This window comes from Canis lupus, chromosome 32 (genome assembly GCF_003254725.2).
Source record: "Canis lupus dingo isolate Sandy chromosome 32, ASM325472v2, whole genome shotgun sequence".
Lineage (NCBI taxonomy): Eukaryota > Metazoa > Chordata > Mammalia > Carnivora > Canidae > Canis > Canis lupus.
The window spans coordinates 17,906,414-17,931,035 of NC_064274.1; the positions used below are offsets into that span (position 1 = coordinate 17,906,414).

A 24,622-nucleotide genomic window follows, 5' to 3' on the forward strand; every position below is an offset into this window, starting at 1 on the left:
AAAAAAGGCCTTGACAAAAGAAATAAGCTGTTTCATGACAGCGATGTACAGATGCCTGTGGCTTTGCGGTCCTTTCAGAGCTGCTGGAGAGATCTGGGGGGCTCTGGGGGGGCCGGGGCAGAGCGAATCCTCCCGCAGGTACTGGCCCTTGTGTGGGCAGCTGGGTCAGGCTCCTTTCTTAAGAAAATACTCCAGCGCAGGGTCCTCACCGCCCTTTGTTGTCCTCCCCACGAGGTGATCCGCTGAAGGCTCTGTGGTGACAGAACCAGTTTGTAACAGGCTTGTCTTTCGCGGTGCTGTCTCAGGCTCGCTGGCAGGCTTGCCGGAAGCTCGGACAGGAGTGGCAGCAGAGGAGTCCCCGTGAAAGGAGAGGCCAGAAACAGGCGGGTCACATTTACTGCTCTCCTGCGCAATGGGTTGGCTGGAAGAACTACACTGGCAGCTTCACATTTCCTTGCTCATTCTTCTGTCTATGCACACGAGGGGTAAGAAGATCAGTGCCCCCTGGTACCGTGCTGACAGGGGCCTGCGTTAATGTCAGCTCTTGTGGCTTTTATCACAGAAGGGAGAGTTCAGGGCAGAAGTGCAGTGGCTAAACATTTCCAGTCCCCCTCCTCCAACTGCTCTGTCATTTTACTACTTTTTCAATTTGGTCAAAAGCTTTCTAGTTAGTATATGAGGATAATTTGAAAGGAATTCCAAGTTTCTGTTTTCTCTAGTAATTAAGAATTAAATCCAATCTGGTTTGGAGCTGTGAATATGAAGTTGGTTGTCACCATACTGAGACAGTTTTGTATGTGAAGAATTTACGAGAATCATTCTAATAAACTTTGTTTTGATCATTTGTATTTGAATACTGCTAGGTTTTTATAGGTTAGCTAATTAACTTTGAAGTTCGTTGCAACTTTTATGCAGATGCCTTGAGTAAACCTCTCGTTTTGCAATAGCAATAATTATAAATTGTGAATATGTCAGATGTTTATCCACATTTGAAAACGGGAGCCGGCTTAGTGATCATTTTGTCCAGAATGATTCCTGTATCAAGTTGACGAAAGGATGGCAGTTTTCAAAAGTTACTTAAAACTTTTAAATAAAAGAGTGATCGTAAAAGCAGGTAAACTAGTTCAAAATAGAGGAAAGATAACATAGTGAAACAACTTAGGAAGTGACTCTTAGTGATTTGCAATGAGGGAGCTGTTTGTTGGGAATAAGGAGAAAGCAGCTATATAAAATTAAACCGAGTGACAAAGGGAATATGTATGAGATGGAAATGCATTTATAGTCCAGCTTCATCTCCTTGAGAATGCATTTTATAGAACTAGTTTGGCAATACTATTTATTTGGGAAGTGTATGTTGTCAATTGGCATGTACTTTTGATTGGCATTTATAGGACTCATATTTTCATAATCCATATATTCCATGGCACTATTAAAATATTTTATATATATATAAAAATATATTTTATATATATATATATATATATATAAATATATTGTGTCTTGACTCTATGAAAAAAAAAAAGCTTTTAATTGCTGGCATGGATAAGGGTAGCCAAAAGGAGTTTTATGTGCTGCTGTGAAGGAACAATAGGTAATTCATTTACTTGATTTGCTAATTTATTTTCCAAAAATTTTTATAATGATATGATACCTTCTAGAAGAGAATAGAAAAGCCTCAGGGAAACTGTTTCTTAAGAATGTTCTGGGAAGCTCAAAGAATGATACGTGTGAGGTGAAATTCTTATTCCTCTCTTCATACTACTATTTCTTGATTGCCTGAAGCTAATTTTTCACTGTCTTTTCGGATTTTCCTTGAAAAATATGAATACCTGAATCTATTATTTGGTTTATGTCAATAAAAAGCAGAGGCCATATGTTTCACACCAAATTTTTGAATCATAGATGGTTGGCTTAGAGTATACCTTAGAGTCTACCTTTGAGTAGTAGAACTGTCTCACTTTTCTGGAGAGAAGGTTGAAGTCCAGGGATATTCCTTGCCTACCTCTAGGTAACATAGTCTTTTAAATTATCTGTCCAGGGCTCTTTCGTGTGTGTGTGTGTGTGTGTTTCTTTCTACTGATTTATTCTATAGCAACATGGTTCAGAGTATTAAATCTGGACACGGGACGCCTGGGTGCTTAGCGATTGAGCATCTGCCTTCAGCTCAGGGCATGATCCTGGGGTCCTCAGATCAAGTCCCACATTAGGCTCCCCACAGGGAGCCTGCTTCTCCCTCTGCCTGTGTCTCTGCCTCTCTCTCTCTTTGTGCCTCCCATGAATAAATAAAATCTAAAAAAAAAAAAAATCTGGACACAAAACATCTGTATTTGCATCTTAGCTCTACCACTTTTTAGATGTAGATTCAAATGAGGTACCTTATTAGAACCTTGATTTTCTCACCTGTAAAATAGGGATAATAATAATACTTACCATAGGGTCGATTTGGTTACTAAATGGGTAAGTACACGTAAAGCACTTAGAACAGTGTCTGTAATACATAGTATTTCCTGAGCATTTGTTTTTATTTATATTATTATTGATAGTTTATGCAGGAATGGGGGACATCCAAGCTGGAAATGTACATTGAGGCATGATTTTAAAAGAATCTGATAACACCTTCATGTGATTAACATACTAAATCCCAATGTATATTCCCAGCTTTGTCACAAATGAACTTTTAAATTTTTTTAAAAGTATTTTCTCTACCTGTAACAGTTTCACAAAAAATAAGCCTTATGATTTTTATGATTTTGCCCCAATGAAGACAAAGTGCTACAGACAGGGACTATTAGTTTCATCAAGACTAAGCAACTTTGACTATCAAGGTTATTATTCATTGATAATTTGTAATGCTTTATGATCATTAATTCTGCATGCACTTCAGTGAGAATGATGATCACAAACAAAATACAGAAAAATGAAGAGGTCCAAATTCTTAAGTGAATGGCAAAGCCACGAGTATTTATTCTGAGACCTTAAATCCTTCTTAAAAATAAATATATTTCAAATTTATTTTTAAGATTTTTTATTTATTTATTAATGGGAGACACAGAGAAGAGAGAGGGGGCAGAGACACAGGCAGAGGGAGAAGCAGGCTCCATGCAGGGAGCCCGATGTGGGACTCGATCCCAGGTCTCCAGGATCACGCCCTGGGCTGAAGGCAGGCACTAAACCGCTAAGCCACCCAGGGATCCCCAGTAAATATATTTCAAAATGACACCTTGAGACATTTGGAGAACCTGAGCATCTGGCAAATAAAAATATTTTGTTAATTAAACATATGGAAACCTAAAAGTTTTATATGGAAGGAATGTGTACAACACTCCAGTTCTACCATAAATGGGACAAAGCTCTGTAGAGTCACAGTAAGTGGAAAGGAGAATTCTTCTTACTTGGAACAGAATAGCTAGGGTGGCCTGTGCTGGGTGACTCACCAGCCTAAATCTTATCATTGCTTAAATCTTATCTTGAATGTTTTACTTGAGGAGACACAGGCTTAAGAAAAAGAGAGACAAGGTAGTCTTGGTAGAAGATTTGAATTTTGTGTTTTTTATATCGGCACATTGTTACTGTTTCAGAAATGTTTTTTTTTAGAGTTGGAATCATGAAATGTAGAATTGCCTTTTTCTGAAAGTGAAAATATGACCTGTAGTGGTGAAAATCTGCAGTATTCAATTCTTGAAATGTTTCATTTTGAGGATTGAGCTATTTATGCTACCCTGCCCCTTTATTTTCAAAACATAGTAGAAAATCTCAGGCAGTCATAGTGAAGTAGTGCAATATGTAAACAGTATTAAAGTATCATTTTGATCACCACTGTTCTTCTTAAGTTCTGCCAAACGAATTTAGTGAGGTTATAAACGTGATCAGCTGACAGACCTAAAAACTAAAGGACTCTTTGTGTTTATTGTTCTAACACATTGGTGGCAACAGTGAGCCTTTTCTGACATGGATGGGCCTCATGTTCTGGCATTTAAAAGGGTGAGATTTTTATTTAGCTTCCTGTTAAGTATATATGTGAACATTTCTACAGTCCCCTTGCCCGCCCAGTAAAATCATAGTAATAGATTATTACACCAATCAGATTAAAATAAAAATTGGCAGCCAACTTTTTGTCTTTAGGAGCAATTCTAAGTCTTAATGAATTATAGAAAAAAAAAAAAGGTGAGATAGGAAATAGTAATCGGCTGTTTTTGAATACAAGAAAATCCCCAAACCTAATGAACAAAAACAAGTCCCAGTCTTCATGGCTCCTACAGTTTTATAGAACCCAGATTTTACATTCTGCTCTTCATTGCCAGGTCATATTCCGTAGGTTTCCTACTATAATATTTGTGTTTGATCATGTTGGCACTAATTTAAAATTTTAAAAAAATCTATGTTATTAAATATTTTAACTAAAATAAGGCAAATAAGGAATATAGTAACAGGAGGATAACAGGCATGGGCTGCAAATGTGTGGTTTCAAAATTAGAATGGTAATTTTGCTATAGGGCATCAATTTTTGGTAATATTTTTAAGTGAAAAATGATCCTTGTTACCATATGGCAAAATACAGTGAAAATCTGAACTGTTAGACCAACACAGCTGTTAAATGCATAAATGTGGTTCTGTGTTTAAAATGTTTTCTACTACAGCTATTATGTGGCACTTCCAACAATTAATCTCAGGCTATTAATCGGCAGTAACTGCAAGTTGTGGTGAACATCACAGATGTAAGAAATTTGATCTCTGTGGTAATTTACCTGGGAGGAAAGTGACTGAACTATAGTTCTCAACTTAAATTCTTCAGAGTATATTGGATAATAGACATTCGCACAACTGTTGAGAGCAAACTCAAATCATTTGGCTTTACCCTTGCTGTGGGAAGTTATATTCCATAATGGTGGCAACCGTATATGTAGGCTGTGTGTTTGTGTGTATCTGTGCATACATAATTTTTAATTTTGAAATTACAAATATGTGAAGGCTTCTGGAAGAATAATAGTATTAGATCAGAGTAATTCAAATTAGGGTGTTTTTGTTTTGTCTTTTTTTGGGGGGGGGGGGCTCTGGAAACCAATTGAATCTGAAATGACAGTTTTTTCCAAACTAACATTTTACAGATCTTTTATTGACTTAGAACTGCCAGGAACAAATTATGAGTATGTTTTTTGTCCCCTAATTTTTTAAGGATTTTCTCCATGTCCTGTATGAATTCTAAAATAAGGTATGTTAACTGATTAAGATAATTTTCCTATAATTTATTGACAATATACTTTGTCTTTTTTAAGGATTTTCTCCATGTCCTGTATGAATTCTAAAATAATCATAATAATAATTAAATAATAATAATAATAATAATTTAATAATTAATAATTCTAAAATAATCATACAGGACATGGAGAAAATCCTTTAAAAAGACAAAGTATATTGTCAATAAATTATAGGAAAATTATCTTAATCAGTTAAATTGCCTGTCGAGCTTTCTTTTGCGACATTTTAGGTTCAGATGACTCTTAGAGTCTTGATTATTATACTTTTTTCTGCCTGTAAAGTAGTTACTTTCTGGATTTTGTTTTTGTGAAAATGTTAATATTAAAGTCTCTAATGATGATTTTGTGACTGTGTACTCAGAATAACCTTGTTTTTAGACCCCACCATTTTTCTTTTAACATTGGAGAGGCTGTGGCTTTTGGATTAACTGATTTCTCTCTGCTTGATATCATCTCTCACATTCCTTAAGTAATTAATTAACTTTTCATATAAAACCACATTATTAGTATTGATAGTTTGGTCATAAAGAATGAAACCTTAAGTAGAGAAAGAAGTTGAGTAGAGATACAGAGAAAAGCTGAAGAAAACATAGGCCTCATGTGACCCAGAGGCCAGGGAGGTCTGAACTTCTACTCCCGCTGTGTCTGTGAGGGGCCTCATGGACATTCCCTTCTTCATTCCTCTATGTGAGTCTCTTTCCTTTTTTCTGTTTAGAATTCTTTAATGGAGACTTCTTGCATTTAGGGTGAAATCCAGAACTTTAAGTTTCTGGTAAGGCATGGTTCAAGAGGACCCAAGCTCCTAACTCATCTCCTTAGTACATTGACCATCAGCCCCATGGATGAAAGCACTGTCTCAAATCATCCAAACTTTTTATCTCCTTGGGTGTTTCACATACACTGTTTGGAGAGTTTGAGAAGTTCTTTGCTTCTCTACTCTGCTTATCTGTTTGCTTAAATGTCATTAAGTTTTCCTTAACAATCCAAATTAAATGAGAGCCCCTTGATATAATCCCTCATTGTGAGTTTTATTTTTCTTTTATAGTACGTATCATTATACATGTCACTCTCCTGCTTAAAGTTCTGCTTCTTAGAGGAAAAAGCTATGCCCATTTTATTTTATTGCTTGGCATATAGAGAAGACTACCTCCCTAGCCATACTCATTAGTCTGCATTCCCTGTTATTTCAAGACCTTTTTTGCTTAGCTCTATAGATTTAATTGATAAATGTTTTGCTGTCTCTTATTTTGAATTTTTTTGGAGAGAGAATTTGATTGGCTGCTGACCCTTACAGTAGTCCTATGAAACCCAGCTGGGATGTGTGTCATCACGCAATACCAACATGGCCACTCAACAACAGACACTGTGGGCAGGAGAAGTGTTTCTGGAAGAAGTTTTAGATCAGATTGACAATAAAAAAGCATCTAATATAGCTGCTATTTTCATTTGTAATAGTGACATGAATATTTCTCATATTCTTTTGTTTACAAATGAATTTCTCTTGGCTACTAAGTGAGTTTTTAGCTGTATGTTTAGAAAAATTATAAAAAACACTTTAATAGTTTTATATGAACTTTGATATCCAGGAAGTGTTACTACCAAAAGTAATGGTAATATTTCTGTAGTTTCTATAGAATTATTTTAGCAGTTAATGAAATGGTGTGAAAATTATTTTTTGCTTTATAAAAAAATAATGTAGAAGATTCAAGATAGCGAGGTGGTGGCAAAAATAATATGTAAAACAAGTAGTGTAATCACATGGAAAGCTTGTTCTGTCAGATTGTTACATATTATTTTCACTCATTTATTGAAAAGGTAGCTGTAAACTTTGTCTCCCAAAGAACCTCTTGTAAATTTTGCATTATGATCCCTAAACAGACCACAAGTTTTATGCCAGCAGTATACATTGTACATTTGTTCAGATTCTGGGAATTTAATGTCTGAAACTATGCTTTTGAGCCTTTCTGGAGTCTAGAGGAAAATTGATGTACACATCTAATTCATGAGGTTTTTCAAACGTCACAAGTACATGCAGAAGACTGGCTTCAGTTCATAGTTTTTTGGTTTATAATATACTATAGTACCTAATGTCCCGTATTCACCTTGGTATCTTCACAATTTTAATGGGAGGTTTACATAAAAGGGAACAGTGACTTACATCACTTTTGCATCATCTGTGGAACTTCTGTGGTATGGGAAATGCACTGATAAGATATCAGCCAAGTGTGAAGCAATTTAACATAACAAGAAATCTTACATTTTCTTTCTGGCCTTTTATGTTTTCCTTCAAATATAAGCTATGCCAAGGCCAGTAGCAGTGGAGCCTCAGAAAATCTGAGGCCAGGTTTGTTTTGCAAACTCTGCATGAAATTATCCTTCTGTTGCTGTGTTTATAGAAATATTCATGACCAAACTATGTCTTTACTAAAGCAGTTAGCTTTATTTTGAGTTTTCTCTAAAGGACAACGAAGACAATATTTTTCTCACATATGAAAAAATAGTAACGTGCCAATTATAACTGCCTATCATTTTAATGATTATGTACTTTCTTATGAGGCTAAATCCCAACCAAATGTTTGTCTTGGCTAGAGTTGAGATGCGCCATTGAGTATTGTTTTCACATTCCATTACAAAGTCTTTTTATGTTTCTATTAAAAAAAAAAAAAAAGGTCAGTGTCGTAAAAGTAATATACTGTATTTACTCATGAACCATTAGCTCATTTGAGTGAGGGAATGTGCAGCAGCTCATTGGGGGAATATTTGAGTGACTCTCCGAGTTTAATGTGGGCTCTGAAGCTATAGAGACCTGTGTAGTGATCTGGAAACAACAATGACAGAGCGTTCCAGGTGACATGGTAACAGAAGAAGGGTGGAGGCCACTTAATTGAAGCTGCTAAATAAATTGCCTTTTTACCTCCATGTATATACATAGCCACACACACATGTTTCTTATATGGATGTTTTCACAGGATTATTACAGTTTATTGCAATCAGAGATTTCACTAAATATTTCCTACTTAATTTCCCAAGTCCTGAGTTGAAAGCATGTCCAAATTGGGGAGTGGGTCTCAAGGAAAAGAAAGGATGCTCATGCTCACTCATGTGTTTTCACAGATATGTAGCATTCTCTCAGTGGGCATTTCTGGAGATTGTGTTTGGCATGGATTTTATGAATATATTCTAACGATTTATCCATAACATGCATTTTAGTAGCTATTATGAATATTATTAATCTCCCCTACTTAACCTCTTGCATTGAAAAATATAACTTTCTTTTTTTGCTTCATAGACCTAATGACAAACATCTTGCAAATTAGATTTTCATATATTTCATCTCTTTCTTATGCTCAATTTAATCTATCAAAGCCACACATTGTAGAAGACATCTGGTATTGAGCTTAAGCAGCTGGGTTTCATTTGTAAAGGTTTTGAGCAAATTTTGGTGCTTGCCAACAATAATATAGCAGTTGCCCAGTGTGTTTTCTTTGTGGCAGCTTGGTGCAGTGGGGTAGAAGAGACCTGAATTCAGGATCAGGTGCTATTCAACCTCTTTCTGGATTTCCGAATGCAGGTGTTTGGGTGAGCACTGGCTGAAGGCTTGTTAAGGAGGAATCAACCAGTGAGCAACATGCAGTCATCATTTGAGAAGCAAGGAGTCTGCAGTTTTCCTCACAGCATGGTTCACTGTATTAGGAAATACAGAATCCCTAAGTCATTTTTAAACGCAGTTCCCTATACCCCATCCCAAATCTACTAAGCCAGCTATTTCAGAACTTAACTCAGAAAGCTGCAATTGATTAAGCTACCCCAAGGGGTTTGATACACACTGGATTGGAGTTAATAGATTTTAGTTCATTCTTTACCTGCACATAGAACCTCTAAAGTCCCTTTTCTGACCAAAAGAAGAATCTGTTTTATTAACATGATTTTCAAAAGAATGGTCAGAATCTGTTTCAAAAGTGGCTTAACCACTATCCAGTTTCGATGTTTTTCATGAAATATTATATTACTGACATTGTTTAATAAGCAGGTGTTCTAGCATTATTAAAATTTTGCTCCTAATGATGAAGAAGGGATAGTAAGTCTTCACTTAGAATGATCCAAGTATGAACTGAAGGGTTTCTGGGAGAGTGAAACAGAAATGAGAATCCCAAATTTCCTATTTCTTTCTCAGATACATTAATTAACTTCTGTCTCCAAAAGAGTCACTGGACACCTACCTGATAGGTTCCTGGAAATCCTTTTAAAGTTTGGCTCTGTTAATTATCCCCAGAAAGCTCACCCTGTTGTTGTTTGGATGCTCCTGAGCCCTGTACCCATCTCGAACTAAATTCAACCTGTTATCTCCAGTGAAAATAGTTTATCTTCATGGCCATATAGTGGTTTGGAGACTATGCTGAACATAAACTAAGTCATAAGTCTCTTCTTTGCTTCTGCTGAAAAAGTTCCATACCAGAATTCTTAAAACCATAGTTTTTAGTATTCTTCTTTTGCTGGTTCTTAGTTCAGAATTGAGTTTTCCCGACAGACACTTTTGAGTTCCAGGGCAATATGGAAACAGCCAGGGAATGTGTGGTCGATGTGAGAATTGCCTCTTTTGGAAGCTAATAGGTAGTGACGGTCTGTTGTTAAAATGTCATTAACTGGAAATGTACTTTTTTACCTTATCTTGCTTTGGAAATTAGCACTCAAGATAGACACTTTAGAGAGCTCCTGCCTTCTCTCAGGGACTTGATTTAAAATAAACACACACACACACACACACACACACACACACTCCCGCTTAATGTTAGGCAAGCAGCACCCCAGCAAATACAACATTGAAAGAAGGTAAGAGAAGGGGTGATCTAAACGCTGCAGATTGTCTCATTCCATGATCCATGTCATGCATGGGCTACATCTGCAGCTTTTTAAAGTTTCTGGAGGAAGCTCAGCAATGCAGCTGTCTCTAATGTACTGTGAACCTTGAAAAGGAATTTCCTTTCAAGTAAGAACGGAAGTAGTTTGTGTGTGGGATGGTGGAGCTGAAGGTTTCCTTTAACAGAAAATAAAGTGCCATTATATAAACAAATATCTGCATAACCTAAAGTAAACCCGGCAGAAATATATGATACAGGCACCTACATTTTAAAAAGGCCTAGTTAATTTTAACAATCTCCTTGTGTTTTCTCATTTTCACAAATGAGGGCAGTGAGGCACACAGTTGTGAGATTACTTATCTTTTTCTAGAGGCAGAACCAGAATTTGGGATTCCAGGTGTAGTTCTTGTTCTTTTGGGAATGATGTTTAAATTTGATTTAGGATTGCTATTCAGGCTGAATGTTTAGAAAGTTGAAACAAAGTCTTTGCCCCATGAACATTTTATTTAAGAAACAGATTCTAAAAACAGACACCACTGCCATCATGAATAAATATTTCAGTGTATGTATAAAATTCAGAACTGATAACCTCCGCTTTGGTTTTCTTATTTACTCCAAGACATACTAGTATGTAAAAAGTACTCTATTTTCAGCCACAGTTAGGCTGTCCTAATTTACCGTTTATGGAACTGCAAATTATACAGTTGTGTGCCACAGACCTTACCATCTGAGGTGAGAAGAAGACAAAGTTAGGAATGTATTTGAGTTGTTTTAGAAAAAAAAAAAAATTGCATCCTGCATTGAAAAATGGAGCATCCCTTTCATTTTCCTTTTCCCAAGATTTCCTGCAAATGTTAAGCTAGAGATTACTTGTAAAATATCCTGAGTAGCTATTAGTGCAAACAAGAAATGTGATCTGCAGCTTTACACCTTGAGAGTGAGTGCTAACACCTCTACAGATTTATTTCTTAATACTAAAATTACAAGGTTATATTGTTCCTTTCCATTGTAGGATGTCATTTGTACAGGGATCCTTTAGATTTACACATTTGGTTTTATGTTTTTGGGCAGTTGTAGAATGTTTTAGAGTAATTGATGAACTGTCTTTACCAGGTAAAATTTCTGTATTGTTTATCCTAAATTTTCTACCTCTCCATTGATTATTCCTTCAATATCATGAATCCAGACTGCGTTTTTGTTTTGTTTTGTTTTTTGCAAATGGAATGAGAATATTTGGTCATTTGTCCTGTGGCTTTGTTTTGATTCTTGTATTTGCTTCTTAAGGGGTTTTAAAGATCTACTGAGGATTTCCTATCACCCATTTGTACTTTCAAGATACTTGAGCAAAATTACGTTCCAAAAGTTCTATAATGTTTGTCCTTAGTCTAAATTCTTTGTTTCTTATTCCTGTGGTTTTCAATGAATATTACCTTATTATATACAAAATAATCAGAAGTGTTTAGGGGTAAAGACAGTGGCATTCTTACCGTTATCTTAAATGCTAATAATCTAATAGACAATCACGTACTTCATTTGTGATTTTATTTTATTTATTTTTTTAAAAAATTTTTATTTATTCATGAGACAGACAGACACACACACACACACACACACAGAAAGAGAGAGAGAGAGAGGCACAGAGACACAGGCAGAGGGAGAAGCAGGCTCCATGCAGGGAGCCTGACATGGAACTCGATTCCGGGTCTCCAGGTTTAGGCCCTGGGCTGAAGGCGGCGCTAAACCGCTGAGCCACCCAGGCTGCCCTATTTGTGATTTTATGATACACAAATCCAAGAATACAGATGTCAGCATTCTTATCGTTTAATTTGTGAATGTCTGCATTTGTAGATGTTAAACACAGAACAAAGTAGAAGGAATTCTTGCTCTTCTAGATATGAAAACTTGCTATGGTTCTACAGTTTTAGGGCTATAGTAATTAAGATAGTGTGGTATGGCCTAGGGTCCACATAGCTGATGCAACATAACAGAGAGTCACGCATCTAAGGAAACGACGTATGTCAAAAGGCACATGGGAGGTCAATGGACAAAGATGGGGTATATGAAAACCTTAGCTCATACCATATAAAAGTCAGCCCCAATAAATCAGAAAGCTCAATGTAAAATTCAAAAATGGAAAATGTGTAAAAGAAAATATTAGCTGTTCCACGTGTTGTTTGAAACACTTCACATATATTAACTCATTTGAGACACGTGAGGCGTGCTTGCATTATCCCGTCCTATAAAGAAGGAAGCAGATTCAGACAAGTGAAATGCCTTGTTTCAGTCTACAAAGTTCATTCGTGGTAGAGTTCTGATTCAAATCAAGACAGCCTGGTTCTTGTGTCCATTCCATTTGCAACTATATAAAACAGCATCTCTTAGAGGAAAATATTTGTGTAATCTAAAGATAAAAAAGATTCTAAAAACATAGAACATAAAGAAAATATTTTAGAATTTCTTAGTAAAATTAGTTCAACAAAGTAAATCAACAAGCAGAAGGACATCTCACACACTGGGAAAGTGTATTGCGAGACATGTAACTGAGAAATACTGTCAGTTTTATGTAAAAAATCTTAAAAATGAGAAGAATACAAAAAAAAATTGGCAGAAGATATAAACAAGTCATCCACAAAGAAGATGGAAACATACATAGAGAAAGGAGCTCAAAGAATAGAGAAATGCAAGTTAAAATAACATGAACTAGCAGGTTACAGTCAACTGGCAAAATAATTGACAGTCTGAGATTATCAGTGTTCGGCAAGAATGTGAAGAAATGAGAACCTTCATCATTATTAATTGGAGCATACTTTCTATCATATTGAAGAATGAAATATCATTGATTGATCTAGATAGTAGTTCCATAGAAATATTCATACGATTAAGCAGTAGTTTAAGATGTGACAGCAAAAGCATAAGCAACAATAAAAAATAATAAAATTGATATCATCAATTAAAAAATTGTGCTTCAAAGTACATGATCCAAAAAGTAAAAAAAAAAAAAAGAGCCCATGGAATGGCAGAATACATTTGTGGATCATGGATCTGATAATAGACTTGAGTCCAGATTATGTGAAGAACTCTTACAAATTAATAGGAAAAAGATAATTAGCTCCACTTAAAAATGGGCAAAGATCTGGACAGATGTTTCTTCAAAGAATATATACAAGTAATCAATAATCACATGAAAAGAAGCTAAATATCACTAGCTATCAGAGAAATTCAAGCCCAAACCACATAGGATACTACTTCCATTCAGGTGAGTGTAATCCAAAAGATAATAACAGGTGTTGAATATGTGGAGAAATTAGAGCCCTCACAGACTACTTCTGGGATGTGAAATGGTGTAGCCACTTTAGAAAACAGTCTGGCACCTCCTCAAAATGTTAAATATTTAGTGGCCCTGTGACCCAGAAATTAACACTCCTACGTGTCTCTCCTAAATGAAATGAGAACCTAGTGTCCACAAAGAACTCATATGCAGGTGTTCATAACGGCATCGTTGATAATGGCCAAAAAATCAGAACAGCCCAACTGTCCATAAGCTGATGAATGGATAGAGAGAATGGTATTTATCTGCAGAATAGAATATTACTCAGCAATAAAAACAGATGAAGAACTGATGTATGCTGTAACATGAATAAACTTTGAAAACATTATGCCAAATGAAAGAAGCCAGAAGCAAAGGTCATATATTGTATTTTTCCATTTATATTTAAAGTCCAGAATATGTAAGATAGAAGGCCCATTAGTAGCCATGAATTACCTGGAGTGGGGGGCTGGGGATTAGAATGGGGAGTGATTGCTAATGGGCATGGTGCTTATTTAGTCAGTAAGAAAAATGTTCTAAAATTAGATTATGATATGGTTGTACAATTTTGCACAGAGACTAAAAAGCATTGAATTGAACATGTTACATGGGTGAATTTTTTGGTAGGTGGATTATATTTCTAAAAAAGCTCCTCAAATACTCATAGGAGTGATAAGGAGCAAAATTAGGAGAGCAGGGCCTAAGAGAGAAGGGGCTGGTACTCATTTGGCTTTCTTCTATCATATTTTATTCCTTAGTGATAAAAAAAAATCTGTCAGGATTTTATGAAAGTTAGTTGTAATAACCCAGTATTCTCTAACTTTTTTTGTATGTTTGTGGAATTTTGTATAATGGAAGAGATAATCAGAATCAAAATTGAGTACACATATCCACTCTACCCTCGTTTAGCTAGAAAGCATAATGGGTTTTCCCTTTTCCCTAATAATGAAAAGACTTTGGCTCCAGAAAATACTCTCTACAAATGAAATGTTGAATTAGGGCTCCTATACTGACTGTTGTTTGCTTTTCCTGGCATCAATTATAATATATTATCTCTAAAATCTGAATTTTAGTGAGGCAGCTTTGTCATTTTATTAGTTGGCTTATGAGAAAAATTCTTTGTGATTAAGAGGTACCATTCGTTCTGGTTGAATCAGATCATTTTTCCTTTGCTAAAAATGTAGCAGAGTAGCCCACCTGCAACCCTGCTTGCTCAATTAAGGGGAAAAGTTATCTTCTTGGGACAGCTGCTGTTCATAATTCTGAGTCTGGGCCTTGTGGGAATCTATTCGTTTGCTTATGAACCTTTATCATGAACTTTCCCTATGAGATTAAAAGATTGTCTTGGGGGAAAGAGAGCATGCCTGTAGTCCAGGAGGCCTCATGCCTGAATCAGAGGTGACCATTACTTTTCTACTTGTTAATGTAGCAGAAATTCCTTTCCTGTCATGGGGTTAGAGTGGTTGGGAAATTGCCCACACTGACAAGCCCTTCTCAGATAGGAGGAACTCATAGTCATAACAAAAACATTTTCCCAGAATATTGTTTCATGCTTCTCCCACTCAGGGCCATGACCATCATTAGGGCGGGGAAAAAGACCTCAGGACCTTGAGGTTTGTACATCAGAGTGTTAATAACAAGTGATGTTAGAGCTAGTTCAGGGTAAGTTGGACTATAGTTGGGGCAGCATTCAAACACAGTTGAAATACAGTTGCCCTGTAGAGTGCAGGTTAAGGAAAAGTTCTTTCTTCTTTAGAGCCCATAAATGTAAGGGCGATTGGAATAGTTTAAACAAAATCAAAGGGTGAGAAGTTTGTGTGGGGAAGGGGAAATTAGCCCACCAAAACCAAATTGTGACTGGGTAGTGGTTTTCACATTCTGGTCCCTGCCTTAGCATTACGTGGGAACCTATTGGAAATGTAAATTTTGGGGTCCTACCCTGGATATGCTGAATCATAAAGCTCAGGGGATGGATCCAGAAATCTGTGTTTCCACAAGCTTTCCAGGTTGTGTGGCTAAAGTTTGAGAACCACTGGACTAAATTGTGTTGCTTTTCAATGCCAGGTAGGTAAACTTGAACTTTCTTCCACCTGCAGTAGAGACTCCTGGATGATTGGTGAGCAGAGTTATGGAAGGGTGAGCGTTTTAGTTAGGTGGTACAGTCTTTTACCTTACTTTTCTAGTAAAGGGATTTTAGTTTAGGAAAGTATAAAAATGCCACACTGTTTGGTGATCTCTCATTTAATCCACACATTTCAAGGGTATATTGGTTTCTACTTTCTTATACCTTAATATGAAGGTTGTTTAATGACTTAATAGAACTTGGAAGTTTCAGACAAGTGATTTTTATTCACTGAGAATCACAGAATGATGCTCTCTCTTGTATGCCAGTATCTTCCCTAAACTTAGAACATTCTGCGGATTTAATAGGACCTAGGGTACTCTTAAATCCCGAAGATATTATCCAAATAATTTCAGAAAATGGCTGAGGGCATTCCCTGGGTCACTTTACTGTGTAATTCTTTCCCAAGTATGTTTTGCATTTTAAGTGTTTTCATTTTTTCTCTTAATCTCGTTATGTATCAGTAACACATGATGTGTTGGCATCTTCTGGAATAACACATTTGTTCCAAGTGAGAAGGACTAGGTTTAGAAAATCTAGTCGGCCAAGAAGTTTACCCATCAGAAACCTATATTGAATCTAAAACTAATGTGCTCACATTCTCCATCAGAATTAAAATGGAGTGAAGCCAAGAAGGTACTATGAGAAGTTTGCTGGTCTCTACCCATTGTTTGAATAGCATTAACTAAATATATCATTTAGTCCTGTAGATAATAGACACGTTGAAAAAGAACTTTTACCTGTATGTCTGACATGGGGCCAACCACATAAAATCAGATTATACCTCTCCTCCTTAAGAGTCATTAAGATTTAAGATTGTCTAGAAGAAGTTTCTTTTACTTTCAGATGGTCTTATGTTTAAATGGAAAATTGGTATTAAAATGCAATTGGCATTTTTACTCTTTAGCAACTTAATCCTAAAATATATCCTAGAACATATTCGACTTAGGTCTTGTCTAGGAGTTAGCTAACTGGGAAAAAGCAGTAGCCTTTTTGATATGAATCAGAAAAACTGATTTTAATTGTTGACCTGCTACTAAATATGATGTGACTTTGGACATAACTTTCATTATTGTTTCAGAGGATGAGGTGGTATATTAAAATATTGAAATAGTTAATACGGAAAGATGGTTTGAGGCATGGATATTATATCTTTATTTTTTATTTTATTTTATTTTTCTTAAGATTATTTATTTATTTATTTATTTATTTATTCATTCATTCATTCATAGAGACAGAGAGAGAGAGAGGCAGAGACACAGGCAGAGGGAGAAGCAGGCATCATACAGAGAGCCCAACGTGGGACTCGATCCAGGATCTCCAGGATCATGCCCTGGGCTGCAGGTGGTGCTAAACCGCTGCGCCACCGGGGCTGCCCAGATATTATATCTTTAAAATGAACATATAATGACTTGGAGAAGCCATTAACTTATTCCTCATATGTCATACTCAGTACATTGCACACTCAGTATCTTCCAGTGTTGTCATGTGCTCTGTGAGCTCATGGATATGTTCTCTGGTCACATTCTGGAGGGGAGACAGACAAATTCAGAGAATACTTTGGGAACAGATAGATGACTGAAAGGAGGTAGCAACTGAGTCGGCAACTAAAGGTTAATAAGGAGTAATCTGGTTAAGGAAAGGCAGTAAGCACCTTCCAGACAGAGAGACCCAAGATGACCCAAATCCCAGAGACAGAAGGAGGACATGGCGCAGCTGGAGGACAGCCGAGTTTAGTGTTGAGTGCGGAGTTGGAGGTGAGGGGCAGTGAGTGGCTACTTTGAAATTGTAAGCAGGGGACAGAAGATGAGGGTGTGTGTGGACAGACTAAGAAGCACGTACTTCTTCCAGTGTACATCTGTGACTGGTTTTGAAGGAGGAAGTCACATCATCACATGTCCCATTGTCTTCCCTTTCAGTCAATGGCAGTTCCATCCTTATGGTCAATTAACACAAGACCCTTGGTATTGTCCTTAGCTTTCCTTTATCTCTCACATGAAACATGCAGTCCATGTGACAGTTATTTTAATAACATCTGTGTTGTGCACCCCCTGGACCGCTTGAGAATCCTCTTGGGACTACCCCTCATCGTGCTCCAGTTGCAGCAGCCAGTTCCACGAAGGCATTGCCCTGCCCTCTCAAGGTGGATCTGGATACTGTCTTACGTCTCAGCCTCTTGCCTTGCAGCCTCTTTGATATAGCATGTGAGACAGTGGTAGCAGCCATTCTGCACAACTGGCAAGGACGGGGCAGATAGCTGCCATGGGGGGGCCAGAGTGACCAATGAAGGGATAGGAGTTGAGAGAGAAGCACTTCTTTGTTCCCCAGGATGGATACAGTGAAACTCATGTCAGAATACTCTTTGAGGGGGTGAACTACATGACTCATCCTCAAACTGCCGTTTGTTTGTTTGTTTGTTTTTTTCCTTCCCTGTTTCATAGTCCAGGTCATGTATGCCTGCTTCCTGGGATGACATTCCCAAATAAATACTTCTGTGAACACAGTTGTCTGAGGCTTTACTTTTCCTGGGAAACTAAGGTGGTAATGGTACCGTCAGAATCTGTCTTCAGTCAGACCACTGTCCAATCACCTCCACTATACCAGCCATCAAACCACAATCAGTACTTGTCTTAATCAATACAGCCATTTTCTAACTGGCTTGCTACTTCTATTTTTTCCCTTTGTGGTCTGTTCTTGGGACAGCAGGTAGAGTAAGAGTTTCCCCCAACAAGAAGTCTTCCTCTCAGATCTGCCCTCATTTCCTCTCTGGCCTCACTTGCCACTAGTGTTCTCAGTGCTGGATAAGCTGGCACCTGTTGTTCCTCAAGGACTCGGGGTGCACTCCTACCTCTGGGCTCTTGCTTGCTCTTTCCTCTGTTTGGAGCACTCTTGCACCATAGCTCACTCTCTGTACCTTTCCCTTCTCAAAAATTACTTCTGCAGTGACGAAATGCTGACCATCCACTTAAAAATAACAACGCACTCCCAGCATATTCTGCCCCTTTTCCCTGCCTTATTTCTCTCCGTAGCACCTAGCACAATTGATATGCTTTCAGGTTTGTTTTGCTTACTCTCTCTTTTCCTCTGGTAACTATAAGTTTTGTTGGGGCAGGGGATTGTATTGGTTTCTTTCTACTGCTCCATTCTTGGGCCTACCACAGAGCCTCGATACAACTACTGTGTTAAGCAAGTGAATGAATACATATTTTAGAAAATGTAATTTTGGGGGCACCTGGGCGGATCAGTCAGTTAAGCATCTACCTTTGGCTCAGATCATGATCCCAGAGTCCTGGGATGGAGTCTTGCTTCAGGCTTCCTGCTCAGCGGGGAGTCTGTTTTTCCCTCTGTCTTCCACTTGTGTTCTCTCTTTCTCTCTCTCTCTCTCTGTTAAACAAATAAAAATCTTTAAAAAATAAAATTCTGGCTGTAAAGATGGTTGAAGGAAAGTAGGATAGGGAACAGAGATGAGGAGCTTATTGCAGACAGCCAGGTAAGAAATGATGAGGGCCATGTTTGTCTTCTTTTAACAGTATCAGTGGAGAGTTAAGGAAATATTACAGAAAAATTAGAAGAGTAAAATGACTGTGTTGTTGATGGATTGGGTTTGGTGGATAAGAGAGAGGGAAGCCTCAAGGCAGAGTCTTGGGTTTTTGGTTTTAGCAGCTGGAAGGATGGTGATTCTATTCATCAGAGAGATGCTGAAGGGGGAGCAGATAGGGTGATAGTGTAAGAGGCTTCAGGAAGGAGGAAGGAGAACTTCAGATTTAAGTACATTGAGTTTGGTGTATCAGCAAGACTGCTTTGCATGAAATGATAGAGACCCAGGAGTCTGGTGACTGCAGACTAAAGCTCAGCAAAGGAGACTTGGGGTAACTAGAGCTTAGTAAGAGAGAGTTGTACCTTGAGGTAGTGACCTCACAAAAATCAAACATGGAAAAATCATATATTACTGTGTTCCCATATGAGCAGAGGAGTTCTTAACTGTTGTCACGATGTTTTTTCTTGACTATTTTGGAAAAAATTAGAGAAAACCTTGGAAAAAGAGAGGAAAAAACCCTCTTTGATTCATTTTTGTTGGCACATTTCAAAAGAAAGAAAAAGGCATTTATCTTAGGATGAAGTGTCTGAGTACCTCTGGAGTACAAAGAATTTACCTTTAGCTTGTCCTGGCCAGCCTCAAACTCTGTATTTTACTTTCACAGCCATCTTCTTTTATTGCAAACATGTTGAAGTACTTTTTTCCCCCTTTATTCACCGGAAATGAGTAAGTTCTTTAGTAAAACATCCAGAATACATGTAATAAAAAAATGTCTAGATGTTTCAAGTAAGATTTCTGGTATATGTTTGTGTATTTAGTAATATAAATTTTAAGTGGGTATACTCTTCACCGACATTTTTCACGTATTTTGAAGCTTAGAGTTTTGCCAATAGTTTTTATACCTCTGGTGATTTTTGTTACCTTATTTAGTAGAGAGATGAGTGTTTTGAACTTGTCTTCAACCTAGAAGTTTATTAAACAATTTGATTTCCCAATGGGCCAACACTATTGGAAAAGATTACTATATAGAAACCTCTAGGCCAGTAGATGATAAGAGATGGGAAAGATACTGCCCACGGAAATTTATAGAAATGAAAACAAAATCATGTTGTCTGATCTGTGATCATCCCACAGTTGGTGAATGCACCTCAGCTTTGGATGAAATCTTGTTATTTGAATTTAATCCTTGCTATTTAATCTCATGTTGACGCTTTGCATTACACTGATAAGATGTTAATGATCTCATAGTCTTAGCTTGCATTGGATACTCACAGAGACATTAGGGGTTCCCCTGCCTGAGTTGCTGTCATTGAGCATGGATTCTGAATGCATACATGAGCTCTAAACTATGTTGCTGACAGTGAGATTATAATTCTTCATTAGCTGGAAGAAATTGTGAGAACCACAATTTGAGGACCTAAGATTACTTCATATTTAATTAAAAGAACCTTCTATATTTACTTAAAAGAAGCCTGGGTATTTAAAGAATCATTGAAAACTAATAATAACTGTATTAGGGCTCTCTATAGACATAGGACCAAGTCCCAAGATGTGTACTTGGCAAGCTGGAGACCCAGTAGAGCCAGTGGTGTAGTTCCCATCTAAAGGCTGGGCAGGCTTGAGATCTGGAAAGAGCTGATGTTTCACTTTGAGTTTGCATGCAGGAAAAACCTGTCTCAGCCCAAAGACAGGAAGAATTCTTTTTTGTTGGGGGTGGGGGGGAGTCAATTCCTTTGTCCTATTTAGGTCTTCAACTAATTGGGTGAGGCCCATTCCCATAAGAGAGGGCAATCTGCTTCATACAGTCTGTCAATGTAAATGTTAAGCTTATCCCAAAACACCCTCATGGAAATACCAGTATAATGTTTGACCAAATATCTGGGCACTCTGTGACCCTGTCAAGTTGGCACATAAAATTAAGCATCACAATAATTTTATTTTTAAAAGATTTTACTTATTTATTCATGAGAGACACAGGGAGAGAGGCAGAGACACAGGCAGAGGGAGAAACAGGCTTCCTGTGGGGAACCCGATGCAGGACTCAATCCCAGGACCCCCAGGATCACTCCCTGAGCTGAAGGCAGACACTCACCCACTAAGCCACCCAGGCATCCCAACCATCGCAATAATTTATTTTAAATCTATTCAAATTCATTTTATAAATAAGCATTTTAAGCATAGCTTTGTGGATTCAGCATAGGGTAAGAAATTTTGAGTATCTAAAATAGAATATAGGAGGCAGATGATCCTTAATAAGACCAAAAAAAAGGTATTATAAAATCAAGAAAAAAAAAAAAAGTTTTTTCAGTGTTTACATTCTTCACCAAGACATTTTTCATGTATATTGAAGCAAACTGCATGGGACTAAAATTAAGTTTCTTATTCTGAACTTTGAATTATTAGACATTAAGAAAAGCATATACTTGCTTTTTCTCTTTTATTCCTTTTTTATCTGTTTATATCACAATATGTATTCATCATTAAGGTGGTAGTATAATCATAAAGTAATGAACCAATATAAACTTAATCTATTAAAAGCAATCATCTGGTAGATGTCACAAAAATATTCTCTCTTGTTGTTTGCTTCTGAGTTGCATTGTTATATTTTTCTATTATAATTGTGAGCTGTTTTGTGCTGTTTCTGAATTCAGGCACTATAATATGTTTCTGTTTCCTGGACATGGAAGGTTAACAAAGTTTTGATTTTATTTTTTTATTTGAAAAGGCATGAGCATCCTTATAAACAAAATTATTTAGCCACAGAGTGTAGCTTATTAGATAGATTCTTACAGGCAGGTAAGGACTCTTTCCTACCTGCACCAAATCCTACCCAGATTTCAGGGAGTTAGAAATACAAGGCAATTGGGAAACCATTTTAAGATTTGATAAGTGTATTTGTATTATTTTGACATTGTAGGGTCAAGTACAAAACAAAAATCTGATTTTTTTTAATTAAAAACTTAAAAAAAATTTAAATAATTAAGTAATTCTGAATTTGGCTTATATTGGATATTATAAGAACTATGGAATCCATTAAATAAACATTCTAATTTTCTCAATATTGTTTTATTTTCTCCAAATGTGACTCTTGTGTCTCTTATTTATGGTTGTAAGATAATGACAAAGTCATGCCTTTCATAATACATAGACAACATGGAGAGACCTTTCCAGAAAGCTATGTGTATCTCTCCTGGTTGAGGACATAAAAATACTAACAGAAAAGGGGAAAAATTGTTGCTGTACCTCTGGAAATAGCAGACATATTTTTTCTTCTTTTTATAGGTACTTTTTTAGCCTGCTTCAGTGAATCAGATGTGGTGGGTTTTGGAGAGATTTGTTCTCTGTGAGTTAATATTTGACTTGCCAAGCTGTTTGTATTTCCCAAGCTGACCTTGGGAACTCTGGCATTGCCATGATACCTGGTGGTCATCTCCCTGCTTTGGCACCAATGAAGTATTTGAGGCTGTGGCTTTATCAGGAGGAATCTGTGGATAATATCCCTGATTACTGTGTAGGATTGATGTAAAATACAACATTTCAGCAAATGCTTTCTTTGAAGACTCACATCCAATGTGAAAATCTTCTTTTTTTTTTTTTTTTTTTTTTTAATGAAGAAGGTTTGTGGCACTTTCATAATAGCTGGGCCTGCCCTGTTGATTTAGATCAAAATCATTTCCTCCCATCATCATAGCCGTTTTACTGTTCAGTGGTGCAGAAGGCAGCATGAAGAGTTGGTGAAATGTTTTGGATCATTCAGAAGTGGATGAATGATAAAAATGGAAATATCTCCAACAGAGGTGAAGCCCTGGAGAACCTCTTATAAAAGCAAAAATAAAAGTATTTCTACACTAAGAATTTTTTTTTTAAGTTTTCTAATGATGTGAACTATTTGGATAAACATCTAATACAAAACCGAATGTTTACAGTTCCACTTACTCTTTCTGCATGCACATTCCACTTTGGAGTCTTAACTGTTTTTTCTTTTAGCTTTTAGGAAAAGGAAACACAACTTCTCTTGATGTTTAATGAATATTTATGAGGTCCTTTGACAATCAAGGACTCATTAAAATTCACTTTAGAAGAAAAGAGTTAAAAACATTTTTAAGGCCAAAGCAGAATGTGGTGGCAATGAGAAACTCCCATCTCTCATTGTTGTGAACTGTCAAGTCAGAAACAGTCTGCAAAGGAGCTCAGATTAAAAAAAAGAAAAAAAGATTCTAGGTAGTAGTTTGAAAATAATAGACTTCCTTGATTTTTTGCACATTGACTTTTGTATTGACTGTTGTCTTGGTGAGTGATTTTTGGCTTGTTTTTTCTGAAGATACTTGGAAACTCTGCTTTTATATGTCACATAATGTGTAGAACAGGTTCTGGAGTCAGACTTTGCGTGTTTAAATTTCAGTTTCAACTCTTGTTAACTTTATGACCTCGAGCAAGTTTTCAGTGCCTCAGTTTCTGCATAGTAATTTGGGGGTGGGGGTGGGGCGGGAAATGGTGCTGCAGGACTCATTAGCTTGTTAGACAAAGCACCTGAGTCAATGCATGAAAAACACTTAGAATGGTGCCTGGCACAGCGGTTTTCTTGGACTTGAGAAATCTTTCCTTTCAATTTACACTTCTTTGGCCCTTGTTTTAGGGCCTTTGGAAAGGTCTTTGTTTCCCTCTGGCTGAGGTGTGGTACAAAGGAATAGTTAGTGAATGAATCCTCATGTCTGATGGGTAGAGTAGTATTTTAGCTTTCTTTTTTACTTCAAGTTTTCTCCATTCTTTATTCCCAGCACCCCAACGCTCTATGTTGGGCCACGTCCAACATAGCTTCCACTTATCTTGGACTGCAGCTATTCTCCTGGTCCCGATATGACCCACAGAGTATAAGAATGCCTAAATAATGGGTTGCCTGGGCGGCTCAGCAGCTGAGTGCCTGCCTTCAGCCCAGGGCATGATCCTAGGGTCCTGGGGTCCACGGGATCAAGTCCCATGTCGGGCTCCCTGCATGGAGCCTGCTTCTCCCTCTGCCTGTGTCTCTGCCTTTCTCTCTCTCTCTCTCTGTCTCTCATTAATATATAAATAAAATCTTAAAAAAATGTCTAAATATATATTCACTCACTTTCAAAAGTGCAGTCTTTCTTGAATGAGAAATCCCTCAATTTAACAAGGTTTTTGAAGCGAGAGCTGTCAGGCAATTTTTGCTGTTACTCCATATAAATCATTGTTATTTGGTAATATAGAAATAAGGAAATATATGGTCATGAAATCAAATAGTGGCCGCGAAAGTTACCTGCCTGCTCATCATGATTTTATATATGAAATAGAAGTATGTGTTGAGATGAGCAGAGAAGTATTAAAGAATCAATCCACCTATTTCTCTTTCTGTGAGGCTTAACACTTGCAGATGTAAGCACTGACCTGGAAGCCAAACCCTGGTACTTCTACTGATAAACATATTCCTCTAAAGAACATCTCACTTATTCTTAAGTAATTTACCATCCTACTTTGCTTACTATAGGTCATAAGATTAAATTTGTCTTTGTGAACTGCTGA

General features: G+C 37.0%; 1 protein-coding gene across 12 annotated transcripts in view; it reads left to right on the forward strand.

Annotated features, from left to right (window-relative positions):
* Nucleotides 1–24,622, forward strand: part of BMPR1B (bone morphogenetic protein receptor type 1B) — a 394,237-nt gene that overhangs the window by 286,107 nt on the left and 83,508 nt on the right. Inside the window, exon 1 of one of the 12 annotated variants that reach the window (XM_025424233.3) lies at nucleotides 321–485. The exons of 10 other annotated variants lie outside the window; for them this stretch is intronic. In XM_025424233.3, coding sequence (XP_025280018.1) covers nucleotides 413–485 — 73 coding nt within the window. In that variant the 5' untranslated portion in view covers nucleotides 321–412. Of the gene's footprint in view, nucleotides 1–320; nucleotides 486–24,622 lie in introns of those variants that run through there. One more of the 12 variants, XM_049104968.1, reaches the window with a different exon arrangement.